Source organism: Cyrtonyx montezumae, unplaced genomic scaffold (assembly GCF_038088225.1).
Source record: "Cyrtonyx montezumae isolate F1298 unplaced genomic scaffold, pur_monq_1.0 scaffold_2, whole genome shotgun sequence".
Taxonomy (NCBI): domain Eukaryota; kingdom Metazoa; phylum Chordata; class Aves; order Galliformes; family Odontophoridae; genus Cyrtonyx; species Cyrtonyx montezumae.
Genome location: NW_027071936.1, coordinates 47,366,471 through 47,391,966, shown reverse-complemented (window position 1 = coordinate 47,391,966; position 25,496 = coordinate 47,366,471). Strand labels below are relative to the sequence as shown.

The 25,496-nt window shown below is 42.5% G+C and overlaps 1 protein-coding gene across 1 annotated transcript in view; it reads left to right on the top strand.

The window, feature by feature from the left end:
- Positions 1-13,341: 13,341 nt before the first annotated feature.
- The window catches only part of UBE2K (ubiquitin conjugating enzyme E2 K), a 32,147-nt gene continuing 19,992 nt past the window's right edge, over positions 13,342-25,496 (top strand). Inside the window, exon 1 of the mRNA XM_065737100.1 lies at positions 13,342-13,498. Coding sequence (XP_065593172.1) covers positions 13,436-13,498 — 63 coding nt within the window. The 5' untranslated portion in view covers positions 13,342-13,435. The remainder of the gene's footprint in view (positions 13,499-25,496) is intronic.

Genomic DNA, 25,496 nt, shown 5'->3' with positions numbered 1-25,496 from the left:
CGCCGGGGCGGTGCCGAGCCGCTCGCTGCTCCCGCCCCCCAGCACCGCCCCTCGCTGCCCCGCCCGGCCCCGCCGCCGCCGCCGGGGCTGCCCGCGTGGTCGGAAGTAGTGCCGGTTCTGGTGCCTTTCCCCTCCCTGAAGAGAGGGAATTTGCAGTGCGGTTCGTAACTCGAAGCTTATTTGGATGCTCGTGACTGCAGCTGTTCTCTTGAAGTAACGTGCTCAGCAGCTGTGGGACGCTGTAAGGAAAACTTCAGACGGTGGTTTCCAACGTCAGCCAGTTGCGCTCCTCCGTGCAGCTATAGAGCAGCAATGCCGCTCTGCCACGCCAGGGTCAGGAGCGAGTCCTGCCCTGGGGACGGCGATACCGTTCCATAATGCAGCGGGGATCTCATAGGGAATGAAATCTTGTGCTCCGCTATTTTCAAGGCCGGATTACTTACCTCAGGCCAACACGGATCAAGCTGCGATTGCGATGAGAAAGGAGGGCTGGATAGACACCGCAAGTTCTCCCAGCTCCGTACCTCCCCGTAGCACAAAAACCTTCTGTGCTCTGATGGGGCACGCTGTGCTCGTCCCCGTTCTCTACTCTCATGAGGAGCTCAAGCCTTCTTTCACGGCTGCAGGGTTTGTTTTCTTCTGAGCACTTTTTCCTAGCATCGAGTGCCAAGCCTGTGTCACTCTGCCCAGCATCGGGCGCAGCACCAGCTGGCAGTCTTGCACTGCCAGCGATCCCTGTGCAAAGCCACATCCCTAACACGCAGCCCAGGTGCCCATGCACGTCACAGCTCTGCCCCTGGCCACGGTGACTGCTTCCCAGGAGGCAGCAGCCAGCTATCTCTGTCTGGCCATGCTGCACAGTCTTGCCTCTCCTTAACCTTGTTTGAGCCCTTTCTCTTGTGTGAGTGCTAGACTAAATCATGGCAATATTGCAAGTGAACAGAGGCACAGACACAAGGCCAGGCCACCACAGAAAAACATCTCAGTAACGAGCCATCCCAGAAGCAAGCAGAGACAGTTTTCCAACACCATTAAGAGCCTTACCTACTTGTATGCCCCTCCATACGTAGCACCTAGGGCTAGTCACTGTTCTAGGATATGGAATTGAGATCCAAAACCCCAAACCAGACACAGCTTACAGTATTAGTCTTGGCTCAAACAAGAGAGCAATGGCAACTCATAAATAGTGGAGAGAAAGGTTCCTTCTGTCAAGTTGAGCCAGAAATAGTGAACACTTCTATTTTCTTGCCTGTAAGTAAAGCTAAACTGCCTGTTGTTGCCAAACGGATGGAAAGCACACTTAGGGGAACTGGTAGAATTAGGAAGTCTCACAGTGACTGATCTATGGCAAACTTGTACAATCCTAAAATTAGAAGGGATAAACTAAATGAGCTAGACAGACTCAGATGCCTTGTCTGAAAAAACACGAAATTGCCAAGGGATTGCAAAGGAGAGCCAGGAGCTGGTGGAGATGAAGCAAACTACAAGAAAGCACTAGGAATAGTGGCATTTAGAGCTACGTGTGAGATGACTTCCTCTCCTAATTTGCATGAAATGCAGCTTCCTTGAAACTCCATGTTTTGCATCTTTCTGGCTTATTTCTCACACCATCCTAAGAGGAACACATATCACATTGTAATCTCCTGAAATAGTCCCTTGATAAGGCATGCATGCAGCATGCCAGCCAGGCAGGCTCTGGGTGGGACGCAAGTGCTCACACCCCTCTCTGCTCCCTTTGCTACTGCAAAGTTCTACATATCTAAATAGTTTTACATAACTGATCCCAGTAAAAAGCTGGCCTTTTTCAGTATTTCATTCTGCATCATTTGCACCGCCTCTTTGACAGCAAAATCTGATTAACTTTCTTTGTTTAACATACATGTTTCTGTTGGCATCCTTGAAGAGATGGGAAGCTAGTGTAGCTAATGAAGGATGGATTGTTGGAAGAGTGATCTTCAGGTAATGAAACTTCAGAGTATGAACTGTCAAGGAAGGGAGCTTCAGAAAGTACAACCAGGAGCAAGAGAAACAATGCATAAGGTTATTGCTTTCAAATCAGTGAGTACATACACTATATGTAGGCAGAAAGCAGCTAAGTATTTTACATAAAACATTTTGTAGGCATCCCTCAGTGCATCCCTCTGAATTTGGCCCTCCTGATTCCCACGGGCAAATGAACAAGCCATAGCAGGCGGTGATTCTATCTCAGCTTCCCACTCCCAGGTTTCAGCCATCTGCTCCCCCTCACACTCAGAAATTTAGTGCACGACACAGCAATAAAATGAGATTCTGATATGGAGGCTGTGTTCAGACTCACCCTGTTGAAGTGTCCTTCCTGGCAGGAAAACTACAATGAAAACAGTGATGATTTAGGCTACTGGTAATGACTTTATGAACAAAAGCATGAGGTGCATTCAAGATCAGCTAGTAGCAATAAAATAGTAAGTCCATTGATTTTGGCACAGTAGAAAGAACTGTACTGCCACTGCAAAGCTAGAATACGATATATAACTCTGACTGAAGGGCAGAAGATGGCAATGTTCCTTCCACCAGTAACCCTGTACAATAGAGGGTAGGAGTTGAGCAAAACTCAGTATGTCATTCTTTACATCTGTCATCTAAAAGTAGAATGGATTGGGCATTTTGTAAAGCCTCAGGCAGATGCCACATTCCCAATCATGGTGCTGGCTTTCAACTGTTTAACCCCAATAGGCAATAGAAAATTAGGATTCGTGCTGGTGGGCTAACTTGACAAATAATAGATGAATTTGTTACAGATATCCAAAGCATTACTTTTTCCATTGTGAAGCTCTCCTGCTGATGTTCTTCTCATCTTTGCTGCTCATGCCACTAGGCACTGAATCGCTCCCATCCAGATACCCTGTGGCATGGAAATTATTCAGCTACAATTCATACAGATCTGAAAAATGACCTAAAAACTCAGGCAAGTCCTCTTAACTTTTCTGTCTGCTCTCCCTTTTCCTTTAAGCAGTCCACACAGTGCTGTTTCCAGAAGGAATGCACAAGAAATTCAACCTCAAATTTTGATACCGAAGAGTCGCTTGGAAGCCATCTGTATCATGGCCTGAAAATGGCATCCAACAAGTGGAAAGAAAAAGACTGTAAAGTAAATAAATACCCTTGTGGTAGTATCAAGCAGCAACATCTCTTTTTAGTAATGCTTTCAATTAGAAAGAGGCATCTGATTTTGGAAAAGAAGCCAAATCCTCAGAAAAGTTGCTGACAAACATTCCTAGCTGGAATGGCATCTCACAGCACACTGCAGAATTGCAAAGTACTCTGGAGTATTAGGCAGCAAGCCTGCGAATTAGCTGGTACAAAGCTTGTATTGTGTTCTCAGGTTAATGTAAGAGAAATGTAGTCATTTGATCACAACTGAACCGAATTTATACTGCTAGATTTTCTTAATGCACAGATACAAGCTTAACGAACATCTGACCATAACCTAACCTGTCAGGGCTTACAGATAAAATATGGCTTGCTCAAAAGGAGTGATTCTACTGAAGCTGTCAGAAGAGGGTTTTTGAGCTCTAGAAACATCAGCTCACCAACACAGACTCTGAGATACAAGCCATCAGTCAGGAGAAATGATCACAAAGGATTGCTAAAATGCTGCCAGATCATAGCTGACCAGCAACATTTTCCAAACCAGGAAATGAAGGAATGAACTCCGAAACTGACGGGACAAGGATTATTTTACATTTATCTAGAATATTGACAAATAGTTTACAGTAACTACAAAATGCAAGCAGACCAACGGGGATGTTAACAAGATTAGGCTGGAAGAAAATATCTAAGAATAGAAGACTAATGTCTGAACCACTGGATTGTTAATGGCAACACCGACTGATAAAGGTACACCAGTTAACTAGGCCAAAAATTGGATGTGTGGAATAAGAACTCTATGTCCTCAGTAACCATATGAATTAATGAGACAAAGGTCTGCTGAATTTCATTGTGTTTGACTATTATGCAATCTCTGGTAGAAACATACTTTGCAAATACTTTGGGAAATCCCCTCTAAAAATGCGGTCTAAGTGAACCAACACCAGTAAAACCCTAACAAATTGTTTTTCCTTTGGAGCAGAAACCATAATAGCAGCTGCACAATTGTGGTGGCTTTCTTGCAAAGAAAATACAAAAAGCAGTGTTTACTGCTTCTTGAGTCACTGTAGTTCACAGCCATAAACTATTTGCAGCCAGAAACTTACCAGCAGCTATCACTGCTCTATTCATCTGAAAACTGTTGCCACTTGGGAAAAACACACAATGTCACACTCCATGTTCACAGTCATTTCACCATTCCCTCTGAATCTGCCTCTGGACGTGAGTCAGAGCCCTCAACTGTTGCAGTTTTTACAGAGTTGAAATAAAAATGAATTCCTGTTCCATCTAACAGAAGAAGACACACACATCTAATACACAAACCGTGGGCACACAGTTCAAGCCAGTTGGTGTAATGAATGTAAGTGCAGAAGAAAATGTTAGAGAAGGAAATGAAAGTAGGACCCCAAAGGGTGTTTTTAACACTTTACTACATCTAATGTGCATGAAGGCATGAAATTTTTCTGGTCAGTATTTGGGAATTATTCTGATCTGACAGGAATGTAAGTACTTTTGTAATTGGTAATTAAAATATTACATGTTTACACAGTATACAGTTGAAATTTAAGAGTAACTGCTCATTAAAAAAAAAAAAGAGGCATTATTTACTAAGAACAAAGACATATAAAGAAGGGAAGGCATTTCACATATCTCTGAGAAGGTGTGTCAAAAGGCATAATTCATGCCAGTCATAAAAAGGATAGCAGCATCTGTGTATGGACTACAGAGAACTAAATCAAATTGTTGAGAGAGAATCTGATCCATTAGCACAGTAAGTGATACTCCAGTTTCTGAAGCACTCTCAACCATGGTTTCCATCCTGGATTTTAGAAGATGAGAATTGAAAAAAAAATAAAATTAGAAATAACTCGTGTCTCAGCTTGCCAAGCTCCGTGTGAACTTCAAGTGATGGCTTTAGCCTGTGCACATTTGCTGTCTGAGGATGTGGTATGGCATAGCTGGATGCTTGCTGCAGAAAGTTATTTCAAACCTGTTGAACAGGAGCTGTAAACCTTAGTAGTTTGATATAAGGAAGAAAATCAGGATTTACAGAGCTGATAAGAGTACCAGTTGGGGAGGAAAAAAAAAGAAAACAGAGTTCTGTAGTATTCAGCTCATACTTCAGGCTGCAAATCTTGCAAAAATGCTGCAAAAATTAACAGAAAACATTTCAATGTTCAGAGTGTGAATTTACATTTCCAGTGCTGAAGTGTGTTTTTGTGGTTACCTTTGTGTTAAGCTACTGAAGTTTAAATTGGACACAGATGTTGCCTCTAAAACTGGAGGTAATTATTGAAGAAGGATAAAAAGCATTTGAAGTTGGTGCCAGAAAGAACTGAGGGAGCAAGACTCTTAGTGGCACCCAGTGTCAGGGCAAGAGCAATGGGCACAAACTGAAGCACATGACATTCCTACTGAACACATTGCTTTACTTCAGTGCGTTGAATACTGGAACCTGTTCCCTAGAAATGTTGTGGCATCCCTGTCCTTAGAGATATTCAAAACCCAATTGGATACAGCCCTGGTCAGCGCTTTAGCTAATTCTTTTGAACACTTTTCTTGGATTGAACTAGATGATTTTATGAGAACACTTTCAATATAATTTCAGTGGGAGTAAAATTATTTAGGATGAGTGATAAGAAAATAAAGAACATCCTTTAAGACATCCAGAAATGTATATGCAAGGAGACACTACATATCTACACTGTTTGCTGTTCATAGGTTTTATGTCTGATGTCTGAGCAGGGAAGGAACCTACAGCATAACACCACTACATTCCTAGGCCTAGGATTTGGAAGCTGTGAAATCCTGAAAGACAATCATACAGCATGACTGAATTTCTCCCAGCATGACTAACCTCTAATTGGGGAAAGAAAAATACAGTCTAGAATACTGCCTTTTAAAAGGTGCCAATTTCCAATTTACCATGTGATCTTTTTGCACTCTGTCAGGCAGATGGGAAAGCTGTAACAGCAAATTTTATGAGATGGGTTATACCTCACAGAAACTGCTATAATTGCTACCTCTCATTTGAGAAAAATGTTCAAGACAAGCTCCTTATACCCAAAATGTGTCTTCTGCTTAGCAAAGGAATGTGCTACTACTGAAAAGATAGGCACATAGAATAGGAGGGATCTTCTAGATACTGTTCCATGAAATATTAGGTGCTTGACAGACATGCAAAGGCAAGAAATTGCCTACCTCTGCTGCATGCAGGGAAATGGTACATTACTTGATGCATTAAATGTATGCTATTTGTGCCTTGATGGTTTAACTTGACTTTATCCTCAATACCTTCCTTTAATAACTTGCCACATCCTATGTGCTTGCTATCTACGTGGAGACAATTAAATTAAGAAAACAACAAAATCAGTTTGTCTTTGTTATCTTCTTGAACTGTTACTACTGGTTTACATGACTTCAAACGCAGTGCAATTAACTTTTTACATGGCTGTGGTCTAAACAGTGAGTAGTGGTTTACACTTAGTCATTTAGTATTCGTATTTAGCATAATGGTTAGTATTCAATCATAGTAAGACCAATAGAAAAGTTTTTTTTCCTCTTATAGAGCTGTCCTAGCCTCCAGACTGCAGATATTTTAGGGTGGTATCGAGAGCAATACAACTTGACAAATTACCCATCTGTCATGGATGAGCTCTATTGGGATGATCTCTGACAAACTTCACTAATTTGTAAATTTTTATTCTAGACAGTTCCAAAAGACTTACATCAGTTGTGGATTTGGTGCTCATCATGACAGATTATGTTGTAGTTCCGCAAGATGGCTGTCGGAACTCAAATTCTAGCGAGAATTTCAAAAAGCCTCACAATCCCCGAATTGCTGGATCAACCAATACTAGCTGAATGCAAAAGCTCTAGCTTTCTCTTTTTGTTTTGTATTTTATTAAAAGGAGCAATATTTTACTACTTTTTGGGATCCCTTTAGGAAACAGATAGACCTTTGAAAGGATTCGTAACAACTGATGATGTAAAATGCACTGAACATTTTTTTCTCTGTGGTGTTATTGATTTTATTTTCTCTAGTAGATTTCTTATTTTGGTGTATATACTCTTATACTATGATTGTTCATGCATTATTAATCCATAATCTCTCGTAACTGGAAGGGTTTTTTGAGGTGGGACCACATGAAGTGTGAAACTACTGCCTGTAGGAGCTTGGTTCCCATATTGCACATCCCTCGCCGCAGCCTGCATTGATGGCTGCCTTAGATCACAAACATGATGAGCAAGGCGTCCAGTCATATCCCTTCCTCCCAGGCAGACACAGTGGTGATGTAGGAGGACAGCTTGTAACATACAATCCCTGAATAAGTGTTGCATGTCTCCCCAAAGAAAAAGGCAGAAGCCAGCCAGAAGCATCCTGCAGACCCAGATCTGATCTACACTCAGCTGAACCACTTTGTGCACCACAAGCTTTTCAGCAGGTAGCTCATCTACACTTTCAGAAGTCTGAAAATGTTTAGGCCGGCCATAGTCAATGGCCAAAGTCATTTAATGACTGCTGTTGCATGATTAACTCGTGGCTGCATTTCCTCTAATAGAAAGTGTTTTTATTTTTTAATTTATTCTGGATTTTCATGCTCATTCATTCAATGCTTCATAACGAATTCTGCTTCAGTTCTAATTTTAAAATCATTTCTTCTAATGAGACCCTAAGTCCACCTAATAATCATTCCAAAATACTAGCACCATTTTAACCTTCTCTCACTTTTTCACTGCGTTTAGCTACCTCCTTGGCTACTACCGCACTGAACAAGAAATTATTATTAAATAAAGTTACATAGATTTGATAATGTAATAATTAATAATAAATTACTAGACAGTAATGCAAAGTGCTTAAAATAGTATAAACAGCTCAGTCCGAGTAGAACATGTTTCTGAATGGAAAACAATATACTAGCAAAGGAACATAGTAACTGTATCTTTTGTATTATCTGTCAAATCCTCTCTTCCCCTATAACTCTAATACTCATGAGTCTAATAATATGTTGTGAAATCTGATTTTGTATTCCCAATTTGCTTCCATTTTGAAAGGACTCTCAAAAAGATGGCTGTTTTCTTTTTGTAATAGGAAGAAAGGAGCACAGCTTCACAACTTTTTCTTTATAAGAAGCTTCATTTCCCTCTGATCAATCTGCCAGTCTGCTGAGGCCAATTTTTTTTTTTTTTTTTTTTGAAGGCAGATGCCCACTCATCAAGAATTAAGAAACCTGAAACCTCTTGGTGAATTATCACAAGCCTCTCACAGCCCAATCTGATTTTTATTATTATTACTTTTTATTTATATTTTGTGCCTCTCATGAACCCACAGGAAGCAGCCCCACGGTGTACATACCACCACTTGCAAACCACTTCTCCACAAAGAAGCGTAATTTTAACAAGATAATTTTGCTGACAGACTTAACAGGAGGCTGCTCGTTCCTATGTTTTGCTATCCAAGACATCAGGTTCAGACATAACATTCATTTGGAAAACACTGCCAGGCCACCAAATTAATAAAAAGTCCAGGCTGTAACATCAGTTTCTAATGGAAGTCCTTAACAAGTGAAGAATAAGTCGAGTGTTGCTGCTAAACTACCCAAAATTTCTGCATGGGCATTATTTAATGGAAACTTTGCTAAATCTTGTTGTTGAAGTCATAGGTCGTAAAATCAACAGCTGAACTCATTTCTCGTCTGACTTCATTAAGTTAAGGTGAATTGCATCATACAATTTCAGGCTGACTGCCTTCAGATACATCTGAAGCTTAATGAGTACATGTACTGAATTTTTAGCATGTATACTCAGGCTGCTAACAACCCGAAAAACACAGCTTGTAAAGTGGGTGAATCGTGACCAAATACTGCATCTCTCCGCCGGGAACGCCGAACAATTTCTGTTCTGCTGCTTTGAGCGTTTCTGACTGTTCTTCCCGAGCATCTTGACGGGAAGGAGCGGACATCGCCGTCGTCAGCAGCAGCGCCGCAAGCTCTCCGCGCGGCGAGCTGCACCCCACCGGCGGGATGCATCTCACGCGAGCAAGGAAACCTGCGCTGTTCCACCCGGGAGAGGGCACTGTTCCACCTGGCCACGGACCGGACACGGACACGAGGAACGGGAAAGAGGGGATGGCAGCCGAGAACTCGGCCGACTTGCACGACCAGTAGTTATTTGAACGATAGCGCTCATCTTCGGAATGAGCTGAGTCACTCGGGACAGGAGCACTACGTGACAGGCAATAAACACGCAGGGTAAGCTTATTTTTGCGGTGTCTGAAACGTGCCAAACGAATTGCAGGTCAGAAAAGCAGCTTCTGGAGTGTAGATCTCTCCGTACAGCTGGGATGGCAAGAACTGTGGGTGTCATTTTGGAGCCAGACGAGGGTTGCATTTCAAAGTGATGTTTTTTAATGAATATTTTAGTCTTCCAATCCGTTGCTGATTAATCTCTTTGATAAAGCATAATGTAAACGAACATTCAAACATTTAAATACAAAATTAATTGCATCTAACAGGGCTCTGAGGTTTATGCTTTGACGGATGCCTCTTGAAGATAAACAAAGTAAGAGTACAAAATATGTTACAGCTTCAGTCCCTCTTTCTAAAGTGTTTGAAACGGCACTTAAAGATCTCTTGAGACAGCTCTCTCCTCTGTTAAGAAATCCCTCAGCAGCGATGTGAGAAGACCAAACTTGACATTTCTGATTATTCTAAACGAAAGAGGCCACGGTGGGGTGGGGAGAAGACTTGTTATGCAAGACACAACAGAGCAAAGGAAGAAAAGAAATGTTGCATGCTAAAAAGTTACCGCTTCAATAATTGTTTTATTATTTTCACAGGGAACAACCTCAGAAACTCCAAATTCTCCTGGATAATTCTAACAGAAATACTCTACTGAGATGAACTGAATAAAATACAGAATATATTGAAATAGAAAAGAGATTGTGAAGGATCTTAACCTGAAGGACAGAAATTTAGTCATTCTTAGCGCTGTCTTACTCAGCTTGGAGTCCTCAGGCACTGTGCTGGGTGGAGGGGCAGCCAGTCTCAGACAGATGAACCATGCATGCCATCATTGTTGTGTGTTTGTTTGCAGCAAGTCCAACACACCTACATCGTTTGTGTGCGAACAACAGCCACCTTTCCATGAAAATATAGAGCATGGTTTCTGACATAGGTTGTAGGATAGATAATATTTCCCATACTACATGTGAAAATGTATATTGTTTAGGATGTTTGGTTATTCTTGTATCAGCTAATGAGGGCTGGCAGCCCTTACCCATCAAGAACTTAGGCTGATGCCTTATATCACTGACCTTGGCTTATAAGCAATGATCCTATAAACTTTCCTTCTGCAGTAACATTGCATAGCTACACTTTCATTTAATGCACCATATCCCCTGCGCCCATTTCAAGAAGTATTTCAAAGCACTGTGCCAAACATACTCAGTGCATGGATACTCAGAGATGTACCTCTCAGTCTGCTACTTCTGATCAAGATCAACAGACAATTTTGAGTCAGTTTGCAAAAGCTATTATTGAAAGAACTGTTTGCTCTAAGGCTAAAATGATGATGAGATTAATGAAAGAGGAATCTCCTGAAATGAGATGTGCAACACATTTCCATAACACAGTGAACTGACTACATTCAAGGGACTACAGTTTTATATTTTGTGTATGGATTTTTCTAAGGGTGAAAGACTAATTAGAATTTAATTCAGAAGATATACACAGAATTGTATTACCGATATGTTATAACATATAATGAAGTCAAATAAAGAATACATTGAAATCATGTGAAGTGGTTATATTCTCATGTTTTTCTAAGTGTTTTCTATTACAACCTAAAAGCCAGTGGAATCTTCTGTAAAATATAGAATACTGCAGTACTGGAGGTATACTGTGATAACACCAGCATGTAGACTGTGTAAGGTACCAGTGTCATGCAGTATTTTAATGTGCACAGAAATTGCCCCCACTCCTTCCTGCCTTTGAAAAAATAAAGAAGTCTTTTTGTATTCACTATATTTTACCAGAGAGAAAATGAGGAGAAAAATGACCACAAAAATGGAGGGCTGGAGGAATATACAGTGAATATGAAACATTTGTGAGATAAATGAAAAATGGCTGCTTAAGAACCACTGAAAAGAGTGGGTTATGGTAAGGGAAAGAGAACAGTAATTCATATTAATTAGATTTGCTTTTTGCAGTAACAGACTGACATTTGTAACCCAAATGAGCACATGCAAATGATTCTAGATACAAACCAGGCAAAATCACTGCCCTTTACTGTGGCTATTATTTGATGTCTACTACCTATAACATACAAGCACACTCACAAAGGATTCTTACACTTGATGGAGGTTATTTTTTCACTCTGTTCAGAGCAAAATGTGAACATTAGAATTTTTTTACTACTAGGAGCTGCCTGGAAAGACATGAGGCGTTCAACCTGCAGATTAGATGCACATTTTTTTTTTTTTTCATTTTTGTCCATAACATTCAACGGGAATTTAGTACACCACAAACCTAGCTAACCTAAAGCTCTGTAAAGCAGAGTTATTACCCCTGTTTCACAGGTGAAGACGCAGAGAAGCCATGGCCTACCTCCTCAAAAGGAATTCCAATACATGATCAGGATACACCTCATTCCTGGGGGTGTTCAAGACCAGGCTGGATGAGGCCAGTTGGAGCTCAATGGTCCCTAAGCTCCCTTCCAACTCTTCCTCATTCTGTGACTTTCTGAAGTTGAAGGCCTAAGATCACCCTGGAAGTTGTCAAAAACAAATCTGGCCTAATTGTCCACCTCAAAAAAAGGTCTGAAACCTCAGGTTGGGAAACTGCATTGTGTATTGTGTTAAAAACAAGCTTGGGTTTAAACATCTAATTTCATGAGAAGGTGCACAAGGTACAACACTGTTGCAGGAAAATGGACTTTTTCCAGTGAAATCACAGGGGAAGAGTAAATACACATAGAAAAAGGACTATATGCATCTGTATGTAGCTGACAGGATTTGCTGTAGTGTTGTTTTATTAAATCTGTTAGGTCTGTGCTTTCTTTAATGGAGATATAATAGCCAAAATACTGTGTGTACTAATGGAGATAAGCAGATAGAACTTGTGCATCACAGCCAGACAACAGGTAGACAGCCCCAGTCAGAAGCCACTAAGAAGCCAGTTCTAAAGAAATGGCAACAAACTGTTGAGAAAAATGCCTCTTCTGCGTGTTGTCCTGCACTGTACAGGAGGAGCAGGCACTTCTACAGACCTCGGTGTCTCAGAGGCCTCTAGTTCCTTGAATAAGCAACTGCTGTAAATGCAATCTCATGGTCCCCTCAGAAAACCTATCTACATTGCTCCATACCACATCATATTTTGCCCACCTCAGACCAGCTGGGATGGTTCCTGGTGTCCTATTTCACTTTTCCAGACAGAGAGCATCCGTGGCTTGCGGCTGATGGTTCTGCAATACAATATATAACAGCCCATTACACGGGGCTGACATTTCCACCATTTACTCTACTTTTAAAGTCTTGCAGCAGAATCCACGCAGAGAAATGGTTGCTTGCTTTGTGTGCCACAATTACCTGCTCTTAGGCCTGACGCGCCGTGTGAGGAGACTTCAGCAAGTCGGAGCATGGGCACAAGGAGAGAAGAGCTGCCAGTGAAGGGCGGGCACTGCGGTTTTGTCAAGAGAGCATTTGGAAAATAAAAAATAAAAGAAGCTGGGAATTGCTGTACGGGCAGGAGGGATGAGCAGATTCTCAAAGCGGGAGAGAAGTCCTCTGGTTCCCAAGGAGCTGCCCCTCACTCGCCAGCCACACGTTCCCACACAGAGTCCCAGGGGAGCGCTGCTGCCCGGCCCTGCCCAGCTGCCCTCAGCGCTCCCTCGGGGCTTCGCTGTCCCCGCGGGGCCGACGCCGGGTAGCCCGCTCCGTCCCGGCTCAGCCGCGTCGGGGCCGGCCGGCTGCGGGGACGGCCAGCGGGGTGTCCCCGGTGCGAGACGCCCACGCCACGTCACGGTGCTGCGGCAGCCTTCCCTCGGGGGCAGTGGGGAGGAAGAGGAGGAGGCTGTGAGGGAGCCATCCCCACGGCGGACTCCTCGCCCACCCTCGGCCGACGGCCCCGTTACCAGCGCCGTACACACGGCGGCCCCGCCTGAGCGGCGGCCGCGGAGCCGGCACCGTAGCGCGCATGCTCGGCAGCCGCCGCCATTTTGGTGGGGCCGGGAGTTTTCCAGCGGGAGCGGCGGCGGCGGAGCTCGCTGGGCCCGGCTCGGAGGTGGCGGCGAGTGGGTGCCCGCTGCGGAGATGGCGAACATCGCGGTGCAGAGGATCAAGCGGGAGTTCAAGGAGGTGCTGAAGAGCGAGGAGGTCAGAGCCGCTCCCGCTGCGCGCCGCCACCGCCACCCTCCCCGGCTACGCGGTGGGAGCGGGGGAAGGAGCGGGCGCCCGCCGGCCCGCGGGGGACCCTGCCGCCCCTCGGCCCCACCTCCCCGCGCCGGGGGTGGGATCGTCCCGCGGCCTCGGGGAGGGGAATGGCGATCCCCGAGGAGAAGGGACGCGCTGGGCGGGGGGAAAGGGGGGCGGCGGACGCCTTCCACAGCCGGAGCTGGGGGAGCGGGGCCGGCCCGCCGCAGGCCGGGCGGAAAACCCCCGTTGCGGGCCGGGCAATGCGGGGCGATGTGCTGCCAGCCGGGCGGGTGGGGCCTGCCCCGGCTTCCTGCCCCGCCGGGCTGGGGGGGGGGATGGAGGGGTGCCCCCAGCATTGCCCGTCTGCTGCGCAGTCCGCGTTTTTAATATGTTGGATTTTTTTTGCAGGTAAATCTCTGTTTATCTAGGCTGTTTCATTGCAGGGTTTCCATTATCCCAATGTAGGTTCTCACCTTCAGGTGGATGGCTTTAGAACCTCCCTCACTTCTGTGTTGTTACCCTCTTCACCAGCATCCTTCTGAGATGATGCGTACCTGAGGGTATGGGCGGTCGGTAAGGATGGCCCGCTGCTCTTAGGAAGGCACTGAGGAAGTTCTGATCTGTTCAGGGGAGCATACAGCTGCCTTTGCAACACTACATCAGCACGGCTTTTGCTGTGCCCATATCTGAGTTGGTGGATGTCAGCCAGATAGGATTTAATAGTTGTGTCGTCATCATCGTCCTACTTGGGATGATGTTGCAGGTTAGATGCTTGTGAAATATTAATGGGAGTGTGTAACTCCTAAAGCTGGTGTTCTAGAAATCTGGACACATTCTTGAGGAAAGGTTGAGAGGGTATCTTGTAAAATACATTGATGGTTTAAGGAAAATGTGTTTAGCATAAGAGTAGTTGATGCACTTCAAGTGTGCATACAGTGTTGTTGTTGTACAGCTTGGATGATCCCCTTGAAGGAATATACAGGCCTAGTTCTACATCTGCCTTAGAGCCCAGGCTGATGTAGCCAAGCTCTTGCACAGTGTTGGCAGAACTGCATGTAAACTGAGAGAAAGTTCTCAGCGGGTTTCTTTGTACCAGAGCTACCAAGTCTGAACCCTGTACCCCATATAACATAGCTTATATTTGGAGTTAAAGTCTAGTAGCTTCAAGATATTTTCCCTTTGCTCTCTTTAGGGGAGAGGGAAGAAAACTTACCCAGTTTTAGGGGGAAATCCATGCTGAACTTTTTTACTGTAACAATCAGATCTGGAGAGCGCATTTTTCTCAGTTCTGTTTATTTAGTTTGTGCATTGAAGGGCTCAGCATAGAATGTTGTAAATATATAATACTATGGAATGCTCCTTAAGCTGCACAGAACTCCGTACAAAGTCCCTGATCTTTACAAAGCTAAAATTATGAGATCTTAAAATATATGGCTTGGATATTTTTTCCCATGCCTTTAGTTAGCCATATGTGAGTGTTACATTGATAAAGTAATACATGTGAAATTGCTGTTTAAGGATATATTAATTCTCCTATCACAAAGACAGAATCTCAGCATTCATCAGTGCCTGCAATTTAGACAACCTGAGCATATTTTGAATGTTTGTGTGCTCAAAGGTGGTCAGACTGTGGTATCAGTGGTACCACTAATGTGAAAACACGTGATGAAATGAGGAATGGAGGATGGAGGTATAATTAAATATACAAATCAAAGAGGAAATAATTGTTGTTTTTTTTCTGCATAATTTATGTACTGAAATTAGTCTAAAACCTTGTTCCTTTAAAAGAAAAGAACAAAACAACACAAATGGTGATGCTAAATTTGTTACTTAGAAGTTTAAGTCCCTCTCTGAAGGCAAAGTGACTCATGTTATTTGCCCTTTAATTATTCTTCATTTCGTGCTTGAAGCTACACCTGAGCATGGAGAGCAGCCCCTGTTTCCCTGCAGATGCAGTAGGAGCACAGATGCGTGGGGGGAGTTGGGCAAAGAGTACAAGAAGGGGTTGGCTCTTATCTGCCAACCCCCTCTTGTACTCTTTGCCCAACTCTGTACTCGTCTTGGGACTGAAACAAGGTGGTAGAACCAGAGATGTTTAAAAGGGAGGAGCTGGATGGTATTTAACTTCTTCTGTAAGTGGAAGCACCGAATTTAACTTATAATATTGGTGAAAACATAATTCTGAAAAGTGTGCTTATGCTTGCTGTGGATAAGGTTTAATGTTTACATGAGTAAATATACTTTGTGCTTTCTGTTTCTGTGACGTTCAATAATATTTCTGGGAAATCATTACAACAGTTTTCAGTCTTGTCTTACTCTCTGGCTTGCAGGTAGGAGCTGAGGGGATTTTGATGTGGGAGGAGGGGTTGACAAAGCATTTGAAAATGTCACACTTCAGCATTTATTTTTATTTTTATAATTTCTAGTTTTTTTTATAAGGCCTTACACATTATCTTAAGGAATGGGATGTAGTAGAGATCCTCACAGCTTTGCAACTTTTTGAGTTTATGAATGAGGTATGTGAAGCTGACAACAGTTTCCTCATCAAGAGTGCTCTCCAAAGTAGAATTTTTACTGTACTGTAGACAGTTTTATCATTTCTCTGGTTGATGGTGTCCTGCATATTCCAAGAAGTGAAGCTGCTAGACTAGGTAATGACTTGACTAGTGAAATATATGTTAGAGGGCACTGTACTGTGCCTGTATTAAAACTTAAAATAGTAAACAGTGGTTAACTCATGCAGTGTTTCAAATCATAATCTAGGCAAGGCATCAGTTTCTCTTGTTTTCTTTTGTCATTTCATTAATTTATCTTGTTAGTTTCATGGGTTAGGCTAAATTAAGTTCCAGAGCAGCAAAGCATGTTCTGAATGAATGTGTAAGGCTGCAGCTTGATGGAGGGACCAACTATTGGTGGAAGAATAACAGCTCAGTTTCTTTCTTTTTGATGACTGGGAGGAAGCTTTGGTGAAGGTTGGCTGGTATTATTTCAGAATAGGGTTAGTGGAATGCTACAGAGGCTAGCCAGATTCTTGCTTTCTCTGTAAGCAGCTATCCTATGAGGGGAAGGATCTGGCATTTAACAAGGAGTACTGAAAAACATGTGTTCATTCATGGTCTGGTGCTGACAAGTGGTTGTGGCTCATCAGGCATGTTAACATGTAAATCTTTCTTCATATTTTAATATAGTATCATGTTGTCCTTTAAGGAATGATATCGTGCTAGCAGTGAAGTTCAACACAAAAACTCACATTCAAGGTGAAATTGGCTATCCAGTGTCTTTATCATGTAGAAATGTAAGGAGCTTTCTGGCCATCTCTAAGTCAAACACTGCTATGGAGTGAAATTGCCTCTCTGTGGCATTGAGGGTAACACTTTGGTAAAGGTGGCTTCCTCCTGGTGAGAAAAGAGTGGTGGTATTTCTACCACAAAATGTTCCTCTTCCGTGTATCAAAAGGCAGGGGTTTATCTGCATGGAAGGTAAACACAGATAAAGCTGCAATCAGATTAAACTCAACTGTAGTTGTGGAATATGAATATCTTCAAGAGCAGATATGTGTGGTAGCAGTTAGAAATTTTAACTTAAGTCCAAAACAGTTTCCAAGTGGAAACTGTATATTGATAGCAAAAATTTAGTTGCATCATTTCCAAGAAGGATGTCGACATTCGTTCTGGAGTCTACTATGTGATTTTGTATTGTACAAGAGAAGGGGAGAAGGGAAGAGTAACAATTGTGTGCCATGCTGTGCCCCTTCCTAGGCTTGCAGTGGGTAGTTCTGGCATTTGTTTGCTTCTAGTGGTCTTGGGATTCTTGGCAGTTTGTAAGCTGCTAAGTGACATCTTGCTAACTGGGAAAGCCGTGAGCTAAGGTTTGGAAAAACTTCATTATATTTGGTTGGCTCTTACATGAGCAGTCTTAGCTGCTAGAAGCTGAATTCACTAAAATGGAAGCTTTTGCTAGTGATTGTGCTTGAGTGTCATCAGAAAGGCCTGATGGATACTGTGGATGTTTTGTGTTTTTTTCCTTACCATTTATTATGTAGGACCAATGCAGATGAATAAAAATGGATCTCCTCTATTATGACTCCTGAGTCAGCAACATTATATTTAAACAATGCCAGCTTTCTGCTCAGGCATATGTTTAAGACTTGATTCATGAGAATGGCCTATTGAGGTCAAGTGTAGGTTTAGTAAGTGCAGAGTGTGAGTAGAGCTAGAGTGGGCCTAGTTAGTTTTTAAAAAAAAAACATGTAAAAATGAGAACTTTTAAAATGAAGATGTTGTACTGGTACAAATATCTGTTAAGCCTCTGTAAAACCTGCATATGAGTTCAGATTGGGCAGGAGGAAGGTGTCAGTGCATGGGGTACAGGCTGCTTTGCAGAGGGACGTCTGGAGAAAAGAGAAATTAATGAGCTGCCAGGAGCCTTGTGAAGTTACCTGTTAAGTGCTGAGTCCTGAATCTGGGAAGTAATACTGCACATCAATATATACTCTCTGGGAACTGCCTGGAGGCCAACTAAGTTGGCAGAAAAAGACCTGTGGCAAAGAAGGCCAACTGCATCTTGGGTTGTTTTAGCATGAATGCAGTGAGAGCGATGGCGAAGTGGGTCTTCACTTTCCCCTGCTCATGTGAGACCATGTCTGCAGTGCTGTGCCTAGATGTGGGAAAGACATTAATATACCAAAGTGAGTCCAGTAGAATGCCATAAAGGAGATTAAGGGGCTGGAGTGTGTGATGTGAGAGAAGTGTTTTAGTGGCCATCTTTCTGCCCACCACAAGTACTTGGCTCTAGAGGAGAATCATACTAATTTCAGTAGTGCATAGGGATAGGATGAGAAACGAAAAGCTGGAATGTGATAAATCATGACTGGAACCTGGAAAGAAAAAAGTTGTTACAATAGTCAGATTTAGCTGATTGGATGGAGAGACTGTGGGATCCCTATCCTTGGTGATATTCACAAACTCAACGAGACAAGTTCTTGAGCAGCCTGCTCTTGTTGGACCTGTTTTGAGCTGGAGGTGGGACTAGCTGCCCTCCACGTCTCTTCCTGCATTGTTTTATGCCTCTAGTGTAAGGTTCTTTTGAATTATTGGTGTGGTTGGGTTTTCTTCTTTGTGAAAGAAAATGACAGAGGCTCTAACTGAGGCCTTTTACAGGGTCCCCACAACATCCTTCTTTCCAAATTGAAAATGTGTGGATTTGATGGGTTGACTGGTGGGCAAGGAACTGGTTGTAAGTTTATACCCGGGGAGTGGTGGTCAATGGCTCAGTATCCAGATGAGGGTCAGTGACTGGTGGTGTCCCTCAGGAGTCAGTGCTGAGACCAGGGTTGTTTAATGTCTTCATCAATAACATCAATGGTGGGATTGAGTGCACCCTCAGTAAGTTTAAACTAATATGAGGGAAAAATTTTTATGGTAGTGAAACACTGGAATGGATTGCCTAGAGAGAGGGTTGATTGCTTGACCCTGGAGACATCCAAGCCCAGGTTGGACGGAGCTCTGAGCAACCTGACTGAGCTGCAGGTGTCTCTGGTTGTTGCAGAAGTTGGACTAGATGAGCTTTAAGGGTTCTTTCCAACTCAAAACATTCTGTGATTCTTTTAACTGTCGCCACACCTGATAAAATATTTTCTCCATAAACAAATATTTTTAAAGTAGAAAAAAAGTAAAGTAGATATGTTTTATCTTTAACTGAGAAGTTTCTGCTGTTGTAAGATGAATCCTTTGTCCTCACATCAGAGGCAAGCACCTGTTAGGTTCCAAGTTGCTGTGATTTTTAGGTAGAATGAAGTCTGGGTTGGAACCATGAAGGTAGAATGGATGTGAAGCCCATAATGCTTCTGTAAGCTGCATTTATCTGAAATGTGAGGATCTTAACTTGAAGATACCCATTTGTGGTGGTATCCTTTATACCTTGCTATGAAGAGCTTCACTGTGTATTCAAGCTCTGCCTATGACAGCAGGCAAAACAAAGTTTAGAGCTGTTTTTTTTTATAATTAGAGGTTACTAAAAAGGATGTTGAAATGCTGTTATTATGTACTTTTTAGTTTTTAATTCTTTCTGGTGTGTTTGGTTATGTCTTCTAATTTGTAGTAGAAAATCACAGGGTCAGTTAGTTTGGACAGGGTCTTCAAGATCATCAACCTCAACTACCAACCTGACCTAAGAAGCCCCGTTGTTATACTATATCCCTTGGGCAAAATAACTTGGGGTGGATCTCTGCACCTCAGCCTCTATAGGATTTGGTCCATAAGCAGCTTTTTCTTGTTAAAGAGTAATTTCCTCAGAACCAAACACATTTACTAGGGTGTTTCAAGAAAAGTGCTTACTATTCTCGCTTCTAAGGTGATCTTTCTCAACTATTGATTACTTGGATTTTACACCTCATGTACCTTATGTAGGTACTAATGAACACTAGTGATATGAATAACACTGCTTAAATCTTCTGTTCAGGATTCTCAGTGCATAGTACCTGTGATGGTTTGACCAGAGCTGTGAGTTGGCTGAGTATTGGAGTGCTTGTGCAGGGAAGGCAAGTTGTGTTGCTCATTCCCCATGCTCAGATAATGGCATTTTGGTTGTTAATATGTATCCAAGATTTCTAGTGAATGCTGTTCATTTTGAAATAATCCCAAAGATGCTGGAAGTTAGTAGAAAGTGGGAAAAACTTGGTAACCTCTGAAGTCAGTTTCATGTGATTGCCTTCTGTAATCTTTTAAAAACCTGAGGAAATGTACAGTGCTGTTTACAGGACTGGGGCAGTGAGTTTAGGATTCGTGGTTAGGCTGCAGCTACTAGGTGCTGCCTTCTGAACTCAACCATGTGGACCCACCCATAGTAAAAATTAGCCAGTTATTTAACCTTCCCCGTCTCCCATTCATTCTTCTGTGCTTGTTTCTAGGAGTTTGACTTTAATAGAAAAGAAGTGTACGAGTTCTAAGGTTAGTTCAATTTACTTGGTCTGAAATGTAAAGACTATTACTGTTTTATAATAGTGAACTTCTATAACCATAAAAGTGTGCAGGAGAGCACTAGTTAATAATCCAGTCTTGAGTTGTGTCTAATGGTCTTTCAGTCACATTAAAGCATTTTTTTTTCTGCATGAAGGGAATTCAGTGACACAAAATCTCCAAACACACTTCCACGTCAGCCACTGTTTTGTCATAGTGCTCCTCTGCTGCCATCTGTCACATGGCAGCAACATATAGTGAAGTATTGTCAGGAAGATTCCACCTCTACTGCCACACCACCAACATCTGCCTCTGACGTTGTGGGGCAACATAATGAAAGAAACAGCCCTCTCTAGGGCTGTACTCCTGACCTAATGAGTGTTTTCCCTTTTTGATGTCCATGCAAACCTATAACTGTTAGCTCTTGTAATGTTTGAATTGAGAGCGTGTGAATCTGCTTGCTGTGGGTATTTCATGAAACAGTTATCCACGTAGTAAACAAAGGATCACTGTGAGCAGCAAAAATAACCTTGTATGAAGAGTAGGTTGGTGTCTGCTTTTCTGTTTTAACAGAATTGCACTGGGTCGTTGGGTTGTTTCTGTAGTCATCAGTGTCCACATAGGAGAGAGGTGTTAGGAATATCGGTGGGTGCAGAAGAAGCTTCCTTTAGCACTTATGCTTTATGGGACAGCAGTCATAGCAGTAGCTCCACTTTGTGCTTTTGTATGTGAGAGCTGAGCTCATATTGTGTGTGCATCATGCTTCTACTGGACTGTTAATGGGAACTATCCTGTCTGCTTTTGTCTGTTGTCACAAGGAGCACAGAAAACTTAACTTCTGTTTGTCATTTCATCATTTCTATTATTAGTCAGATCAACAGTCCATTAGGAAAACCAAACCATCTAATGGCTGTATAAGTCTAGTTGCTTTGGAAAACCAAGATCTGAAGTAACATGCCTTCAGCTTCTGAAATGTTTGTGAAATATTTTATGAAGGGGGGGGGAGGGGAAGCAAACGAATGGGTTAGTCTATATTTTCAGTATGTAGTTTAGTTCAAGCCAAGTACATATGACTTTTTATTTTAACTGGAAATAAACTGTGAGAAAGTATTTCTAAGTTTTTTGCTTTATTTAAGCAGGGGAGGCTATAGCTGAGTGAAGTAGCATGCTCACATGGGAAGTGCTGTAACGGTGTGTTACCTGCTCCCTTTCTGGGATCCCCTTGAGCTGAGACTTCGTGGCATGTAGGTGTAAGCCCTTTGGCTTTGGAATAAGGGAGTCCATAGGGGAAGCTGCCATGGAAGAACTGTTCTGAGCTATTTCCATGTGTACAATGAGTGAAATAGCATAACTGATTTAAAATGAGCTGAATCCTGCAGTGCCTTTAGGTGTAGCATTACTCGTGACCTAAGCAGAGCAGACTTAGAGACTCTGTAAGGTTTGCCTCAAATAGTTCTGTGTTTACAAAATGACTTATTCCAAGTACAAATCAAACTGTTTATTAAAGCATTCTTTAACTGTAGGGGTTTCTCAGTTGTTTTGCATCAAAAAACAGAACTCTATAAAAAAGTTTGAGGAAATACACCTTGCAATCTTAGTGAATTGCTTGTTCACGTAGGCTTTCCTGAACTGTGTTGTTCAGAGCAGGAGTCTCTTACACTGCATTTTCGGACAGTCTGTATCTCAGTGGTACTCAGCTTAAGTTCCTGTTCCAGTTCTGCAACTCCTGCCCATGATTAATGCTTCTCAGTACTGTAAATATCATGCGTGGTTAAACAGATATAACCTATCTCTGTGTTAGGGCCCTTACATCAGCACAAGAGTGTAAGTGTGCTGCTGCATACACGGCTTTCATGGCATGGCATCCCTAGTTTAACCACACCATCCTTTCAGTGAGACAGGCTGTCATTGTGTAACCACACCAACTCGTGCCAGCATAGCTGTGTCAGTTACACCTTTGCCTGCCCGTGACTGACACAACTATTTTGTCAGATATAAGTTTAGACGCAACTAGAGCTGAAGTGTCAAAATACTTTTAGGCTGTCCTGAGGCGGTGCCAAGAAGCAGTGTCACGTGCCTCTTGTAACCTTGTTGCTTCCTACTTTCACGCTCCCTCTCCTAGTCTCAGTTTGCAGTGGATCAGGCGGGGGAGTTGAGTTGAAATGAAGGAATCATCTCAGTCATGTCCTTGTAACCAGGTGTGCAGCTGTGTGAACACTTGTGGAGTCCTGCTGCCTTTCTCATGGAGCTCTAGCAAGAGCAGAGCAGAACCTTGGCAGCTGTTCAGCTGGTCTAAGCTGCTGCAATTGGGGGCAGAGTGATGTTTTAACAGCTGAACGTAGCAAGGGCTGATATTTAGGTACTTTAAGGAAGCTTTATGAAGACTTACTGTTTTGCAGAGTCTCATCTAGCTCTTGCAAGGTGAAGATGTTTTGTTTTCCTACAGAAGAAAATCTTGTTAGATTGCTGTTGTATCTAAGTACATGTAGTAGTACAGACTTTTAAAGTTGGTGTAGGTTGAATCTCTTGTTAAATATGTTAGTCAGAATTTGAGGTGAATTCATGCTAACAGTGATCCATGGGAACTTCAGTATGTGTGCCTTACGGTACTGCAGAAATATCCCAGGGTACTCATTTGTATCTCCTTAGGTACATTCAAATATGTTACTTAATAGTTTCAAAGTATATTGGTTAATAAACCAAGAAACTGTTTCTGTTAGTAGACAAAGCTAGTCGGATTTCATTTTGTAAAATGAGCAGCTAGAAAATACAGGTGAAACTCGGATAAACAATGTTCAATATGGAGGAACTTCAAGACTGAGAGCGGTAGTAGGGCCCGAGGATGTAAGAGTGGTTTAAGAAAATGCATTTCTTTGTATTGATCTTTTCTTATCTGGGAAAGCTTCTCTTTAATGTTTAAAGTAGACAGTCTTGCTTCCTTTCTCCTGCCCCTCCCAAATGCTTAATGATGATGAGCATTGCTTTGAAGGTCAGCAAGAGCTTTTCCGGTGAATGTGAGGCACTGATCTCAACTGATTGTGCAGTACAGATAATCCATTGCTATGTCTGACAATTGTGGCACTTTGGTTCTCTTTAGAAGCTTCAGGTTTTTTAGGGCTCTGGAGATGTACTTCATTCTGGCTTTTAAGTGGGAGTGAGTGTGAGGAAATACTTCCAAGTTATTGAGCTATTACAGCTCTTCAGAGTTTGTGATGGGGGGATTGTGTGGAGCTGAATGGTTTTTTTGCTGTTGAATTTGCCACTTTACTGCGGCATAGTGCCTTGCACTTCTGGTTTGCTGTCTGGTTAAATGATACATCCTATGTTTTTTCTGTTCTCCCATTTCTGGCATGAGAGAACTGTCTGGATGCAGTGTGCTTCCTGAGCTGCTCTGGGGGAGCAAAAGGTGAAGGTTGTGAAAAAAGGAAGGCCAGAGAGCTGAAGGAAGGGAGGTAAATGTGTGATTATAATAAGGCATATGGATTCTAACCAGTTGGTCTGAAAATAAAAGAGTAGAACATTAGTATGATGCAGGGGATGCATTTAAAAATGAAAAAAAAGAAAAGCTATTCCTAATCTTCCTAGAATATTGAGGGAAAAAGCGAGGAGGGAATGCCACTGTGCCTTGCATACACTGCTTTGATCCTCATTTTTCTCTTTTTTTAAAAATGATTTTGATCAAGGCTGATTAAAGTGAGATGATACAGCACTGGTTCTTGTAGATTCCTTAAATAAGGTTTTAGTGTGGGGAAAGCGTTTTTCATCTTGACGAGGAATATTAGTGGGAATCCTTACAAAACTTCTTAGGAACTGTGGAAGTAAATGCTGCTAGTGATGGCATGGCTCAGATATTTCAGGAGTTGTTAGCCCAGTGATTCAGTTACCAAACTGCTACTGAATCAACAGGAGGTGCTGCTATTCTGGGCTTGGCATAGAAGAGTGATGAGGTCTTTGTAGAAGTGCTTCAGGAAAAGTCAGCTTGTGCTGTGTGATCACAGGTTGGGTCATGAGTTGTGCAGTGAGGACTGTTGGTGTTGAAGAGGCATGCTTCTGGAGCGTGTAACAACGCTGCTGGTGGCAGCTTCATAGAGGCAGCCCTGATGGTTGTGTGGGAGGCCAGGGATTTCTTCTGTTAGAGCTGCGAAGATAAAGTGCTTTTATCCTCTGTGATCCTCATTAAGAGGAAATATTATAGGAAAACACCCCAGATTTAATTAGATGAACAGTCAGTACGGTTGAATGTTAGTCATTGCTCTGGGGATGTGGAGAAAAACAAGAACTGGCAAAGCCAAACTGAGCTGCACCTTGAAAAATCCATCCGTGTAGTGGGAAAGGGGTCCTTCAGCTACCTAAGTCCATTTGTTATATGGGGAGATGGTGGAAATGAAGTATGATCCCCAAAACAAATTATTCCTTTCACTGAGACAATGTGAGGCAGCCCAGTGTTCTTAGTACTGTACACGAAGGAGGTAGCTGCAGTGATAGACCCCATTGTCTCCCAGGGGCACTGGGCTTGCTGCTTAGGGAAGGAACTGGTCCTGGGGTTAGCAGTAATGAGTGTCTGCTTGTTTCCACCAAAGTTAAAGAGGGATTTGTTACAAAAAGCAGCTAGTGTGATATTAATTTTCAAGGAAAATGAAGGTGGGTATCCAAGCTCCTGCATCAGCATGGAGGGCCTTAGGGAAAACACAGAGATAACAATGCTGAGTAGAAAATAAAGTAAGTTATAGCATGGGTTGAGCATAGATACTGCCATTGGCTTTCTGGGCAGGCTGTGCTGCTGCTAGCATGTGTTATGGAGACTGAGTTCTGAAAGAAAATTCCCTGGTCAAGCAACTTCTCTGGAGAGTAGGAGAAACGAAAATCAATCTAAAATCTTTTAAGATGTAAGGAATATAATTTCATTGATTCTGTTAATAGCTTCCTGCCCTTCTCTGATGTGTTTTCTAAGGCTGTGAGAGATGACAGAACACTTGATACTGAATTAAAAAAAAAGAGTTAAT